The sequence below is a fragment of the Syngnathoides biaculeatus genome, chromosome 20 (assembly GCF_019802595.1).
Source record: "Syngnathoides biaculeatus isolate LvHL_M chromosome 20, ASM1980259v1, whole genome shotgun sequence".
Classification (NCBI taxonomy): Eukaryota; Metazoa; Chordata; class Actinopteri; order Syngnathiformes; family Syngnathidae; genus Syngnathoides; species Syngnathoides biaculeatus.
In genome coordinates this window covers 6,845,372-6,859,507 of record NC_084659.1, presented here as the reverse complement: position 1 = coordinate 6,859,507, position 14,136 = coordinate 6,845,372, and the positions used below count along the sequence as shown (strand labels likewise).

The 14,136-nt window shown below is 47.9% G+C and overlaps 1 protein-coding gene across 15 annotated transcripts in view; it reads left to right on the top strand.

The window, feature by feature from the left end:
* Window positions 1-14,136, top strand: part of magi2a (membrane associated guanylate kinase, WW and PDZ domain containing 2a) — a 63,866-nt gene that overhangs the window by 43,338 nt on the left and 6,392 nt on the right. For all 15 annotated transcript variants that reach the window (XR_009793123.1, XM_061807458.1, XM_061807455.1 and 12 more), the window contains 7 exons: window positions 600-821; window positions 2,250-2,436; window positions 3,188-3,267; window positions 8,735-8,792; window positions 9,063-9,184; window positions 10,491-10,673; window positions 13,476-14,081. Coding sequence is in view for 14 of the 15 variants with exons in the window: in XM_061807458.1 (XP_061663442.1) it covers window positions 600-821; window positions 2,250-2,436; window positions 3,188-3,267; window positions 8,735-8,792; window positions 9,063-9,184; window positions 10,491-10,673; window positions 13,476-14,081 (1,458 nt within the window). In the remaining variant the exon portion in view is untranslated. The remainder of the gene's footprint in view (window positions 1-599; window positions 822-2,249; window positions 2,437-3,187; window positions 3,268-8,734; window positions 8,793-9,062; window positions 9,185-10,490; window positions 10,674-13,475; window positions 14,082-14,136) is intronic.

The following is a 14,136-nucleotide window of genomic DNA, read 5'->3' as shown; positions in this document are numbered from 1 at the left end:
GAGGACGAGACGCCACCAAACGGTGTTTGTTTGCCGTTAGACTGCCGTTCGACCACTTCTTAGTCTGATTCCGGCTTCAATTTTTCGGAGACGGCGCCCTACTACCTGAGCACAATCATATTTTTTACAAATTTTCCTTCTGGAGTCAAAAATTTGTCCCACACCGCACAGAATTCTCTCTTTTTTTTTTTTTTTTTTTTAATCTTTATTTACCATTAGCATATCGTTGAACCGCTTGGATTTCCTATTTCGCCCGGAGTCCATCCATCCAGAGAGTTCTCTCCCTTTTGGACATGAGATACACCTGTGAGCATAACCGCCGTTTCCTTCACCACACTCTTTATTTAGCGCGGACTACTTCCTAATTTGAGTTCCTCCGCGGCCCGTTTAGGCGGCGCACGTCACCAGAAAAAAATGAAGCGGCGTTTTTTTTATTTAGCATTAGCATGACGTTGAAGCGCTTGTAGTTCCAGATTTTGTCCGCAGCCCATCTACGCAAGCCGCTTTCTCCTTCACTACACAACATAAGAATCAGTCAAGTTGAGGGTGTTCTGTCCTGGTCGTGTACTCCTTCCGCCGATTCCCCGCGGTGTTTCCAGATAACTTGTACGGCACGCCCAAGCATACCGCCGAGCCTGCCGCGCCGTCGCCTGATGTAACGGGGCGGCTTCTTCGCGTGGAGGTCAAGCGCCAGCGCAACAAGTCGGTCAGCGACATGGACAAGGCCAGCGTCGAGCCCCCGGAGGAGGAGGAGGAGGAGGAGGAGGAGGGAGAGGAGAGGCCCGCCGCCGTCATCGTCAACGGCATCGCCCTCACGCCAGGTCAGACCCGACTTTTATTTCAGCACCATTGAGTCGACCTCCCCAAAAACATCCCGTGATCACATGAAGCCAGCGGCATAAAAGGGGCATTTAGAGTTCGCTTTTTTTTTTTTTTTTTTTTTTTTGCGGTTGTAAAGCCAAAACCACGCCGGGGTCCTGTGACGCGTCTAAGCTGTTTTTTTTTTTTTTTACGCCCGCCAGACGTCCAAAATCTCTTCAGTCGCAGTGAGGGTTCATCGGTGCAAGCGGCCACAGGGAGAGAGTCGGGGAGGGGGGCGGATTCTTTCCGTGCTTACATTTTTTTTTTTTTTTTTTTTGCATTTTGTGGTTGCTTTAACTTAAGAAAGCGAGGATGAAGTTTTGGTTTTACCACCCGGAGGGTAAACGAGGTAGGATGCTGCACTGCATACTTTTGCCGTACGCGTACGATCACGACATTGGATAAATATGTAGTTTCATTCCGTAATTCTGTCATTTGACGTAACATAAAAGTAGAAATGAGCACTTGTGCATCTCTGCCTGTTTCTTTGGCCTAAGCTGATTTGTTAAGCGGAACCCGCTTGATGTAATCGGGGATTAGAGGAACCCGATTTTCCCGGGATAATCGGGATTCCCCCGGATGACCGCAACTTCCCCTGCCGTGTGTGAGCAGGTTTGTTTTTTTTCCCCCCAACCTCGAAAAGATTCGCCGCACGCGTTGTTCTCTGGAAAATTACTTTATTTACGTTCATTTCATTTATATTTAAATATCTGTTCCATTTTGGCAAGCCGGAGCGTTTGTTGTCCAGACTAACTTTAGTTTTTTTTTTTTTAAAGAATAATAAAGTAAAATTGAAAAAAAAAAAAACAACAAAAAAAAAATAAACTCAAGAGCTTAGTGAAAACTCGTCTCGAGTGAAAACTGACAGATGAGAAGTGCAGTCGCAACTTTAATTTGTTTCGTATGTCAAAACCTGAATATCTCAAATCATCTTTTTCCATTAAAGTGAATTCAAAATTCCATTCATCTGTTCCAGTATCCCCCCCCCAAAAAAAAAAAAAATCTTGTTTGTAATGAGAAGAACTTTATAGTGTTGTACATAATAAAAACAAATAGTAAAGAGCGTATAAAGAATGAAACAATTTTTGCCCCATTTTTTTGTTTCAATTCAATGGCGCCCCTTCGCCCCCTGGGGGCAGTATGATACAGAGACGCTGATATATCCCTGGAGACTGTTTCTCAGTAAGCTGCAGTGGTACATGACATTTTCGGACAGGATAAAGACTGCATGCTTGAGCATATTGTTCAGTCTGCATGTGTTGCGCCTTAGTTTGTGGTCACATATCCATTGCCAATCAATGTTTTTTAGCAGAACTGTGCGCTAACGCAGTGTTAAAAATGTTTGTCGTCGCTGTCTCGGGGCGTCTTCCGCCCTTTCGTCGCCGCAGAGTCGAGCGAACATGAGGACAAGAGCGCAGCCGGCGAGGCTTTGGCCGACGCCCCGGCCGAGGCGGACCCCGGCCGGTCCCCGAAAAGCGTCGTCCTCCCCAAGCTGGAGGAAGGCGAGGATCTGGGCCCGCTGCCCGACAACTGGGAGATGGCGTACACGGAGAAAGGAGAAGTCTACTTCATCGAGTGAGTGACACATTCAGGACGGCTTGTTGGGTATTGGGGGGGGGGGGGGGCTATGCGGGTTTTTTCTAACCAGGGTACTACTCACCGTCATCTACAGGTAATAATCACCAGTCAATACTCATCACAATTATACATACATATATTTTAAGTATTTATGTTCCTTGTAATGATTGAGTTTTTCCACTTTTTTCTTTGCTGTGAAGGGATGTGGCATTGTATTTTTTGTCTGTGTATATTTTATACACCTTATTTTTTTTCTTCTTTAATCATTTACTTTTTGTCTTTTTTTTTCATGGAAATGTACAAGAAATATTTTGGTAGCATTTATTTATTTTTATTTTTTTTTTTAGTTAAAATTTTATTCCACTCCTCTTTTATTGTTTTTGTGTTTTTATTTCTAATCAATACATGTTATCAATGTATTGGGATTTTTTTTTTTTTTTTTGTAAAAATTTCCTTCTTTTTTTTTTAATCATTATTAACCAACTACGTATTTTTTTCCCCTCACGTCTGGCCGCTCCATCTGCATTGTGCTAAAATGAGAGGCCGCCGGCAAATGAAAAGTATCGATCGCCGTTATTTTTTCTTCTACTCATCGAAGCGTTCCAACCATTCAATTAAGACACCGGCGACCTCTCTCTCTCTCTCTCTCGCTCTCGTTCTCTCTCTTTTTCACACATTCTCCCTCTTTCTCGCTCGCTCCCTCACTTGTTGTTTGCTGTCCTTTTTTTTTTGGGGGGGGGGGGGGCAGCCACAACACCAAGACCACGTCGTGGTTGGACCCGAGGCTCGCCAAGAAGGCCAAGCCGCCCGAGGAGTGCAAAGAGGACGGTGAGTCTCGCGCCAATCTTGAGTCTTGTTTACGTTCTTGGAGTTACGATGCGCTTGCGGTTACAAAGAATTCTTTCTCCTCCGCTGTGTCGTTTAAACGCCCACAAAAGAAACGGAAAGATGGACCGCCAACAAACACGCACACGTCGTCCGTCTCCTTCGTCCTTCCTCGGATGGCCTTTGGTCGCGGTGCGTTCAGGGGCATCGGGTTAGAGCTAAATTGAACAAGCAGAGCGACCTGTCAAGCGCCCGGTGAGGTCAAAGTGCTCCAATTTGCCCAAAATGGCCGCTCGCTTCGAAGCCAAACTGTTTGGGTTAGCTAAATATTAGTATGTATTTATACAAATGTTGGATTATGCCAAATTATGACTTTGTTCACATTGCATGTGTTATGGTGACCTTTAAAAAAAAAAAAAAAAAAAACAGGCAGCTTTGGTAGTTCCATTTAATTAGCGTTAGGATTATGTAGGCGTCTTTTGAAAAAAAAAAAAAAAATTCCTCAAAAGTTTTCGAACCCCCTAGCCTGTAGTTATCGCTACATTTTCACTCCGCGGCGGCGTTGAAAGGCGTTCTCATCATCACAGCCGCCTTGTCGTTACATAACGGTCTTGATATTTTTTCGCCTCCTCGCCTCCCGTCTCGCTCCATCCACACCGGGGATGCGTCTTTGTCCCACTTCGCTTTTCGCCCCCCCCCCCCTTCCGCCTGTCTCCTTTGCTTTTGGCAGACGGGAACAAGCGCACCCTGCTTGTTGTTTGCTTTTGTTCCGAGCTGGATAAGAAATGTTGTTTTTGGCTTTTTTTTTTAATTTTCTTTTTTTCTTTTTTTTAAGTCTTCCTTCCCCGCCGAGCGTACGTTGGCTGGGAAATGAAAACGCCTCTCACCTACGTTCTGTTCTAAACTAAACGCCTACAGGAAGGCAAAATGGAAGAAAGTATGTTACAGTATCGCTATGCAGGCGTCAAATATCAATACTTGTATTGTTTCTCTTCCCGTGCGATGTGGATAAACAGTAATGTTAAAAAAAAAAAACATGACCATAAGCGGCACAGAAACGTCAAATATTTGATGATGTAGTCATTTCTCTGGTGATATCGTATCGATACAAAAACATCGATCCGTTTCTGTTCTAATACTGTATTGCTGCAAAGTTTTCAATATACGATACAGTATCGATATCGATATTATGCCTGTTTCTCCCACAATGCAGTATCAATATGCACATGTCAAGTATGTATCGTAAAATGCTCCTATTCAGGTATGTTTTTCGGTTCTAAAATCGCATTTTTTTTTCATGTGTAATTATTAAATTAAAAAGTCCTCCGTTCCGTGATAGCTCCATCGGCGCCCCGATTGGCCGTCCCGTCAGCTCGAACACACCCACCGACAGGAACTCCGGCCACACACCACTCGCGTCCTTCCAATCTGCCGTCCTCAGGTGCGCGTGGACGTTCTGGAAATACACCCATCAATCACGCCGCTGACAACACGACTCGCGCCCCCCCACCGCGACTCCGCTTCAAGGTCGCCGCTGCTTCTTGCCTGATAATAACTCACCTGTGGCGCACGCACACACGGCGTCGAATCGCGCCGGAGCAGATTTATGGGACGGGTGTGCAAATGCGCATCTTAGCGACGGTCAGCGATTTAGTGGCGTCGCAAAGGTAGCCCGCTAGCATTTAGCCTCGACACGAGCGGCGGCGTCACGGCAACGATATTGAGTCACGATTTGGCGCTGTCGTATCGGAGTTCCTTGATTCCTATGAGGAACAGCAGTGATATCAATATTTTACTATTGATACTGTATTGAAAGGGAAGCAGCAGTCGTACTCGATTAGACACTCCCGTATTGATACTGTCTAAAAAGAGAAACGGAGGAAAATATTGATATTTTTCAGATTGTGTAAGAATAGGAGCTATAATTCCGACATTCGATATTTTACAATGGCGTATCGATACTGTTACAAAAGAGAAATGCCAGTGATATCAAAAATTTGACACTTACGCATCATTATACAATGATAATATTTGGCAGTTGGATTGATACTGCGAGGAAAAATGAACTATAATGTGCATATTTGATGCTTGTGAATTGACACTATCGAAATTGCGATATCACTCACGCTGTATCGCAAGGATAGCGACCATATCCATATTTCATGGTACTGGATTGGAATTGTGATCATAGGGTATCAAAATGATGGGATGTCAAAAGTGACATCAATATTCCAGACTTGTGTATCGACACGATACACCCTAATGATAATATTTGATGTTGGTCAATTTTCGCGCCCGAGTGGCGGGTCCAAGTGCTGCCCGGAACTCTTAACGGTTCCACAGCGGCGGTGATAAAAGTCCAAACGCCATCAGGTCCTCGCGGGGCGCCCCTGACCACGGAGAAGAAGAAGAAGAAGAAGAAGAAGAAGAGAAGAAGAAGAAAGAAAAGACTCGCTTTGTTCGGGAATGAAATGACTTCTTTTTCCCCCAACGCGCTCGCCGCTATTTATCACTTTCAAGACTCTGGGAATTGAATCCACGGCTTGGGCCGAGGGGGGGTCGTTCACGTTATCCGCGCATCTCGACCCGCCGTTCGGTAACCACACCTCTGCATTCAAAAGTGGTAAAAATAGGACAAATGATAACATGGGGACGCGACCCAGACGCGCCGGGGAAGGTTTTAAATCGATGATTTGTCGATTGAAAAGGATCTGAGAGGAATCAATAAATGGCAGCGAGGTTGCGGTGCCTTCCATAAAACTGGGACATTTCAGATCTCTGACTGACTGGCAAGTTTGTCCCCCTGAATGCCTCGCGGGCGTGACTGCGAGGAAATTATCATTTTTGTGTTAAAAAAAAAAATCTGATACAACGAATGTCGTATCAATGCATGATTGATACAACATTGATTGATTGATTGATGAGATATCAATCAATGCAAATTTTTGGCGCGTTCATCGAAGTTGGGAAATGTCAGACCTCCAACTCATAAGTGGCTGAAAATGCCTACACAATAAATGCAACAAAAGAAAGTCGTCATGTATTCACAAACAAAACAAATTGCACTAGCTTAGCCTTGCGCGGCCATCTTTTTAGTTATATTTATTTTTTAAAAAATGTTTAATGTTTGACTGTATTGATTGACTGCCTTTGTTATCAGAAAATAAGGGAACGCTCACTTTGAAAACAAACAAAAATACATATATATATATGGATTAAAAACTGAGTCACGGCGGCACGGTGGAGCAGCTGGTAAAGCGCTGACCTCACATTTCTGAGGACCCCGGGTTCGATCCCGGCCCTGCCTGCGTGGAGTTTGCATGTCCTCCTCGTGCCTGTGTGGCTTTTCTCCGGGTGGGCACTCCGGTTTCCTCCCACATCCCAAAAACATGCAACATTGTGTGGACACTCTAAATTGCCTCAAGGTGTGATTGTCTCGATGTGCCCTGCGATTGGCTGGCCACCAGTTCAGGATGCACCCCGCCTCCTGCCTGTTGACAGCTGGGATAGGCTCCAGCACTCCCTGCCATCCTTGTGAGGATAAGCGCCAAACAAAATGGATGGAGGAAAACTGAGTCAAACAGATGGGGGGACAGTGCGGCGACGACGGTGACTTTCATAAAACCGGAAAATTTTAGACCTCTTTTAACATCATCTTAAGAAAAAAGGCAATATGAACAATATCTATATGTATGATTTTGCTTAGCTTCTCACCATTTCTTTGTTTGGCGCTCGGATGCTGCGCGTCACGCGTTCCGAGCGGCCTTAAACGCGTCATTAGCGCATCTTCCCACGTCGTCTCCGAGCGGCGAACGCAAACGCCGCCGTTCCTCGGCTTAAATTGAAAGCGAAAAGCGGAGCTTCGGCTTTTTTTTTCCCGCCTTTGATGGTTTTTTCCCCGCGCGTGGGAGGAGGCGAGCACACGGGACGCCGTGCGTGCGGAAAGTAGGCCAAGGAGTAATAGAATGTGAGCGCACGATGACCGGAGAGAAACAAAGAAAAAGAGTTTGGGGGAAAAAAAAAACAAACAAACAAACAAAAAAATGCCTGACTAAATTTGACACTTTTTTAAATTTTTTTTGACACACAAACTCTGAGGTTGTTCCCCCCCCCAGTCTTGAAAATCAAAACTAGTATTAATGAAGCCACTAGTGCAATTGACCCCTCCGTAGAAATTGCGTCATCCACCAACCAGAGGCCAGAGATCTGCATAAACCACGCCCCTTTTTGCACCCACCGTTCCCTCAGACAACTTTGCATGGTACTGTATCGCTTTTGTTAGCGTTTTATCGCGTATTTGGGTTCTTTAACGATAGATATGGTTAAGAGGTGTAGTCACGTACTTTATAATAGTGACGACGGGTATCCTGAAGGGCTAGTTGGTGGAGTTCAATTCGTACCCTTTCCAAAACCGAAGACCCAGTACGAAAAATGTCTTCGATGGATCAAACTTTGTGGAAGACCGCATCATCAACTGAATCCATCAACCAAAACAGATATTTTCAATACATGTCTCATATAAATGAATTAGCAGTTCTTCGCTTGCATAACATAACTAAGTGTGAATGATTGACACGCTTGATCTGTGTTGAGCGATATTTTGACTGCACAAACGCGTCTCTGTTGTCGGCTACCGAGCTAAGCTAAACCGGACTAGCGAGTCCTAAAAGCCTTTGACGTGCACCGAGACACCAAGACTGAAGGAAGGATGTTTGAGGACACTATAAAGTAGTGATTGTCGTACTCGGTCGGGACTTACGTCGGTTCGGCACTAATTCAAGAATAATTACTGAGGGGAGCGCGTGACGTTACGCAAAGAAAAGGAGAGAAACAACTCGTAAATCGAGCCTCGCCTTCTTCTTTTCCTTCACACGGCGGTTCACAAACGGCTATGCAGATTCTGCACACAAGTGTGATATGTAACACGAAAATAGGAAACTGTCAATGACGACTTCGTCTTTGGGTTATAATATATTATATTATGTGGCTTCTCGGTCTTCCTCTGACTCCGGAAAGATCTCGCGCTAATATCAGTGGTTTCTCCGTCCATATGCATGGAAATACCATCGAAATACCCCTCGCTGAAATACTTGAAGCCCTGCTGTCTGCTTTTCAACGACATTTGACTGTTAGCTAAGAATGCGAGTGAGAAATCAGCCGGTAAATCGGACAGTTTCGCTCTATTCTTTTCTTCCTGCGCCGCCATTTTTGCTAATCACGCCACGTGCGCTGACAAACGTCTGACGTTAGCGCACGTGGCGTGACGTCACTTCAGGAGGCCTGGTTAAGTGCCCTGTACGGAGGGGTCAATTGTGGGAGTTTTTTTGACATTTTTTTTTTTTTTTTATCATTTGAGACACTTTTTGGGAGGCAAAACGGGCAATTTCGCCGTTCAATTTCTTGCCCGATGGAATGAAAGAAATGTTTTTGTTCAGTTTTGTGAATATTATTCTTTGCCGTGTGTTTCCAGAGCTTCCGTACGGCTGGGAGAAAATCGACGACCCCGTTTACGGCAGCTACTACGTGGAGTAAGTTGGCCGCGTCGGAGGCGCTGGACGGGAACTCTCCCGACTTTACGCATTTCACGAGCGAAATAAAAATCTATTTTTCTCCCTTTCCCGCCCCTCGCCGAGCCCGTTCTGCGGCTGGCTTATGTAACGTGGCGGCGGGCCATTTAATTAATCATCATAGCGAGAGAGGAGCCCGCCGCAGCGCCTCGCCGGGACCGTCGGAGCGGATCTCCGCCGGGGCGCAAATGTCAGCCGGTGATTTTTGCTTTTCTTGTTGTCAAATCGTAGCCACATAAACAGGAGGACCCAGTTTGAGAATCCGGTTCTGGAGGCCAAGCGCCGACTCCAGCAGGAGCAGCAGATGCAAAGTCAGGGGCTCTCCTCGCTGCCGCTTCCCGCCATCTACAGAGGTAATCGGCCGCCGTCATCTGGCGCTCATTCCTGCGCGGAAATATGGATTTTTATTGCTGCGGCGATAAATCCTCTTCGGGGACTCGCCAGCCTCTTCGTTAGGTACACCTTAGCGTGTTTCTGATCATAAACTGCACAAATACTACATGGACGTACTGTACATGGATAATTGATATCTCGACAGAAGGGAACGCAAAAGGCCGCTCGAATAGTCAGCGGCGTTGCAGCGAAAATGAACTGTGATGCTCCACTTGTAGGGAGAAGGTCCAAATATTTTCGCCCTCATGAAATGAGAGTATGCGTACACTCTGGCGTGCCTAATGAAGTGTCTTTTTACCCATGAATCTCCACTTGTTGACCTCACCGAAGCGGCAACGCCGGGATGGCATTGGCCGTCTCCGCGGCGACGCACCCAAGTGAGGCTTTCTCTCTCCCGTCCTTCCCCCCCACCCCCTCCCAAAACGTCAGCGCAAGATGGCGGCCCCCGCGCCACCCTCCCCAGATCCTCCGCCGCCCACCCGGGCCCGGCGCCGGAGCGCTGCCGCAGCCTGACCGACCTGTCGTCCCGCTCGCCGTCCGCGACGCGGCGCCCGGCCTCGCCCTTCACCGCCGCCGACCTCTCCCCGTTGCGCCACGTGCTGACCCGGCGGATCAACATGAGCCCCCGCCTCCGCCAACCGGGTGCCCACCGTAGCCCCTCACCTCTCTGCCGTTTCGTCAGTAAGTAGGTCGAGCGGCGACGGAGGGGGCAGGATGCGGAAACTCCTTTTCCACCTGGCTCGCTAGCGACCGCTTCCCATCGAGGCGACTGTGACGGTGATCTAGCGGCAACTAAAATTTAAAAACATCCAAACTATGTGACGCCGCGTCGACCACGATGTGTCCAGCAATTGGATCAAAAACAAAATATTCCAAATAGATGCGCAGCTGCGAGATTGGCCATCGGTCACGCTAGCCGACCTCCCGTTGAGGCGGAAGTGACGGCAAGTGAGCCGTCCCGCCGCTAATCTCCTTCCCCAAACGGTCTTCTTCCCTCAACGGAACTCTTCCCTGATTGACGGCATGCCATCGGCTGGAATTCCCGCTACTTCAGGATGTGACCCCCGCCCCCCCCCTACCCGCATCACTGATTTCCCGCCACCTGCGTTCCCTGTCGGTATTCTGACCTTTTGGCCGAGCCTTTCCCCCCGATCCACACCGGCATCGAAGACCCTCCAATCCTGTCAAACCCAGATCCTTTTTTTTTTTTTTTTGGGGTGGGGTTTTGTATAAGAGCTGTGTTCCGTCCCCCCGCCCCTTTCGCAGAGAAGCCGCTGTTCACGCGCGACCCCACGCAGCTGAAAGGCAGCTTCCTGTCCACGGCGCTGCACAAGAGCAACATGGGCTTCGGCTTCACCATCATCGGCGGCGACGAGCCCGACGAGTTCCTGCAGGTGAAGAGCGTCATACCCGAGGGGCCGGCCGCCGCCGATGCCAAGATGGCCACAGGTAGGAAACGGTCATGTGAAATTATGGAACTTGGGACGCAAGGATTGGGACAGAATCTCATACAGTGAAGAAAATAAGTATTTGAACACCCTGCTAAACCGCAAGTTTACCCACTTAGAAATCAGGGAGGAGGTCTGAAATTTTCATCCGCTGTGAGAGAGACAATCTAAAAAGAAAAATCCAGAAATCACGATGTATGATTTTTTTTTTTTTTTTAAACAATTTATTTGTGTGATACAGCTGCAAATAAGTATTTGAACACCTGTCTATCAGCTAGAATTCTGACCCTCAAAGACGTGTCCACCCGATACAATCGGTAAGACTCAAACATGTAACATGGCCGAGACCAAAGACACCAGAGACAAAATTGTACAATTCCACACGGCTGGAAAGGTTTGCGGAGAAATTGTCGAGCAGCTCGGTGGAAAAAAGGTCCACTGTTGGAGCAATCGTTGGAAAATGGAAGAAGCCAAACATGATGGTCGGACTCAATCGGAGTGGAGCCCCCATGCAAGATATCAGCTCGTGGGGTCTCGATGATCCTTAGAGAGGTGAGGAATCACCCCGGGACTGCATGACAGGACTTGGTCAGTGACCTGAAAAGAGCTGGGACCACCGTTTCCAAGGTATTACACTAAGACGTCATTGTTAGGAACCATCCATGGCACGGAAGGTTCCCCTGTTTAAACCAGAACGAGGCCAGTCTTAACTTTGCCAGTGACCATTCGGATGATACAGAGGAGTTATGGGAGAAAGTTTTGTGGTCAGATGAGATCAAAATTTGAACCTTTTGGTCATAATTCCACTAGCCGTGTTTGGGGGAAGACGAATGATGAGTTCCATCCCAAGAACACCGTCCCTCCTGTGAAGCGTGGGGGTGGTACCATCATGCTTTGGGGGTGTTTTTCTGCACATGGGACAGGACGACTGCACTGTATTAAGGAGAGGATGATGGGTCATGGCTGGGTCTTTCAACATGTCGATGACCCGAAGCACACGGCCAGGAAAACCAAGGAGCAGTATTCTATAAATATAAATACTCTGTGTTTCTCACCGACAGCCCAGAAACCTGTCTGATCGAGAGAAGATCTGTGTGGAGGGAGTGGGCCAAAATCCCTCCTGCAGTGTGTGCAAACCTGGTGAACAACTACAGGAAACGTTTGACCTCTGCGATTGCAAACAAAGGCTCCCGTTCCAAATATTAACGTTGATTTTCTCAGATGTTCAAATACTTATTTTCTTCACCGTAGTACTGTTGCAATATTTTAGGTTACAAATGTTGCTTTTCGCCACTTCGGTCGCCTTGTTTTCCTGCCCCCCCCCCCCCCAACTTCACTGAGCGCAGTCAACTTTTTTTTTTTAAGCCTTCCCACGTACCCCCCCCCCTGCCCCCGCAATCACCCGGTCCAAACCAAAACACCCCTCGTCAATCCTCATCCCGCCTCCCCAGACGCGGCGTCCTACTTCTCGTAGCCCACGCTAGCGCGCAACACAAAGTGTGACATCCCCGCTAACGTTATTTTGCCTGATTTGTGTCGTCCCCCCCCCCCCCCCCGCACCCCCGCCCCCCGCCTGACAGCGGCATGATGAAACGCGCGGAATCACAGCCAGACGGGGGATGGTAATGCGAAAAGTGCGGTTGGGGGATTTAAAATAGAAAAAAGAAAAAGGAAAAAGTGTACTCCGACGGCGAACTGTCAGCGAGTGGCGACGTCTTCCCTTCCCTTCACCTTCGCCGACGTCCCTGGCCGGCGTAAAAAGAAATATTTAACGGCTGCTTTTATGACGCGCTCTCTTTTGGAGTCGGCTGTGCGCTCAAGGTCGTTCTGCGAGCGCATGCTTTGTGTTTTAAGCACTGCAGAATTATTATTATTATTATTTTTTTTTTTTTTACGCCTCTTAGAGGACGACTACGACCGCTGAATGCAAACATGACAAAATAAGACTTGGGTGCAATTTTTCTGAGCAAATTTTACGAGAGATGAGAGAAAAATTGGGCTTTTTAAAGCATTTTTTTTAGTTTTTCCTGATAATAAACTGCATAGTAGAAATACATGTATACTTTAAATACTTTGTATCATAAAATAAATTAAATATATTTATTTTTTGCTGAAAATGTATGCTTTAGTAGTAGAGTAGGCTAGGCTGGGAGCGCATTGCCATATCTGGAGCGACTCGGCCCCCAGCCTTGTCAACTTTTTTTTAAATAACCAAAATGCTGAATAATTTTAAACAACCAATAATGGGGGGGGGGAAAAAAACTTTTTTCATTTTTACAAAAAAGTCACAAACATTAACTCGTAACTCGAGTTAATGAAATATTTGAAACTAAACAAAAAATGCAGAAATGTTAATGGAACAGATCATTATTAAAACTCTCAACTGACATTTTTTTAGCATTTTTCTGAAGTGGCTCATCACAACATCATGAAAACAGTCCTAAATCGGAATAAAAAAAAACCCCAAATGGTCTCTACCGGGACATGTCTGCGTACAGTGGCTACGTTATAAACGATAACAAAGCGCGTCGTGGGTGGACCAGCTGGTCGGTCCTCGCGCGTTATGTTATTTCCGGATTTTGTCAGGGGCGTTGGAGTACTGATTTTCGTTCGAAAACGGATTTGTTCAAGAACGGGGATGTTGGAGAACCGAGCATTCACCGTACGACAATAGCTGCAGTAGTTACACTTGATGGCTTGATTAAAATCCGTCATCGTGCGCATCAAAATTTCGATCTACCTCCAAAGAATCAACGTTCTATTTTGGAGTGATATATATGAACTTTGTCCCCGCGGTGCGCAGGTGACGTGATCGTGTACATCGACGACGTGTGCGTGCTGGGCACCACCCACGCCGACGTGGTCAAACTCTTCCAGTCGGTGCCCATCGGGCAGAGCGTGACGCTGGTGCTGTGTCGCGGTTACCCGCTGCCCTACGAGCCCGACGACGACGGCGACGCCACCAGCGCCGCCGTCATCTCCCCGCTGGGCATCGTGGACCAGCGCCCCCCGATGGCCAACGGGCGCCCCGCTTACGACAACTACCTGGACTACATTTCCTGCGGGGCCCGGTTCGCCCCGGAGGCCAGCCGGGATCCCCAGCGGCCCCCGGACGCCCACTTGGACGCGCCGGACGCCGTCTCGGTGGCGTCGCAAGGCGAACTGCTGACGCTGACCCTGGTGAAGGGCACCGACGGCTTCGGGTTCACCATCGCGGACGGCGCCGCGGGGCAGCGCGTCAAGCAGGTTCTGGAGCCCGGAGGGTGCCCGGGCGTCAGCGAGGGCGACCTGATCGTGGAGATCAACAAGCGGGGGGTGCTGGGCTTCACGCACGCCCAAGTGGTGGAGATGCTCAAGGAGTGCGCCGTGGGCGCCGAGACGTGTCTGCTGGTCCAGAGACCGGCGCCAGGTGAGAGCGAGCGCGGAATGAAAGCATCTGCGTGTTTTATGCTGAGCGTGTTTGG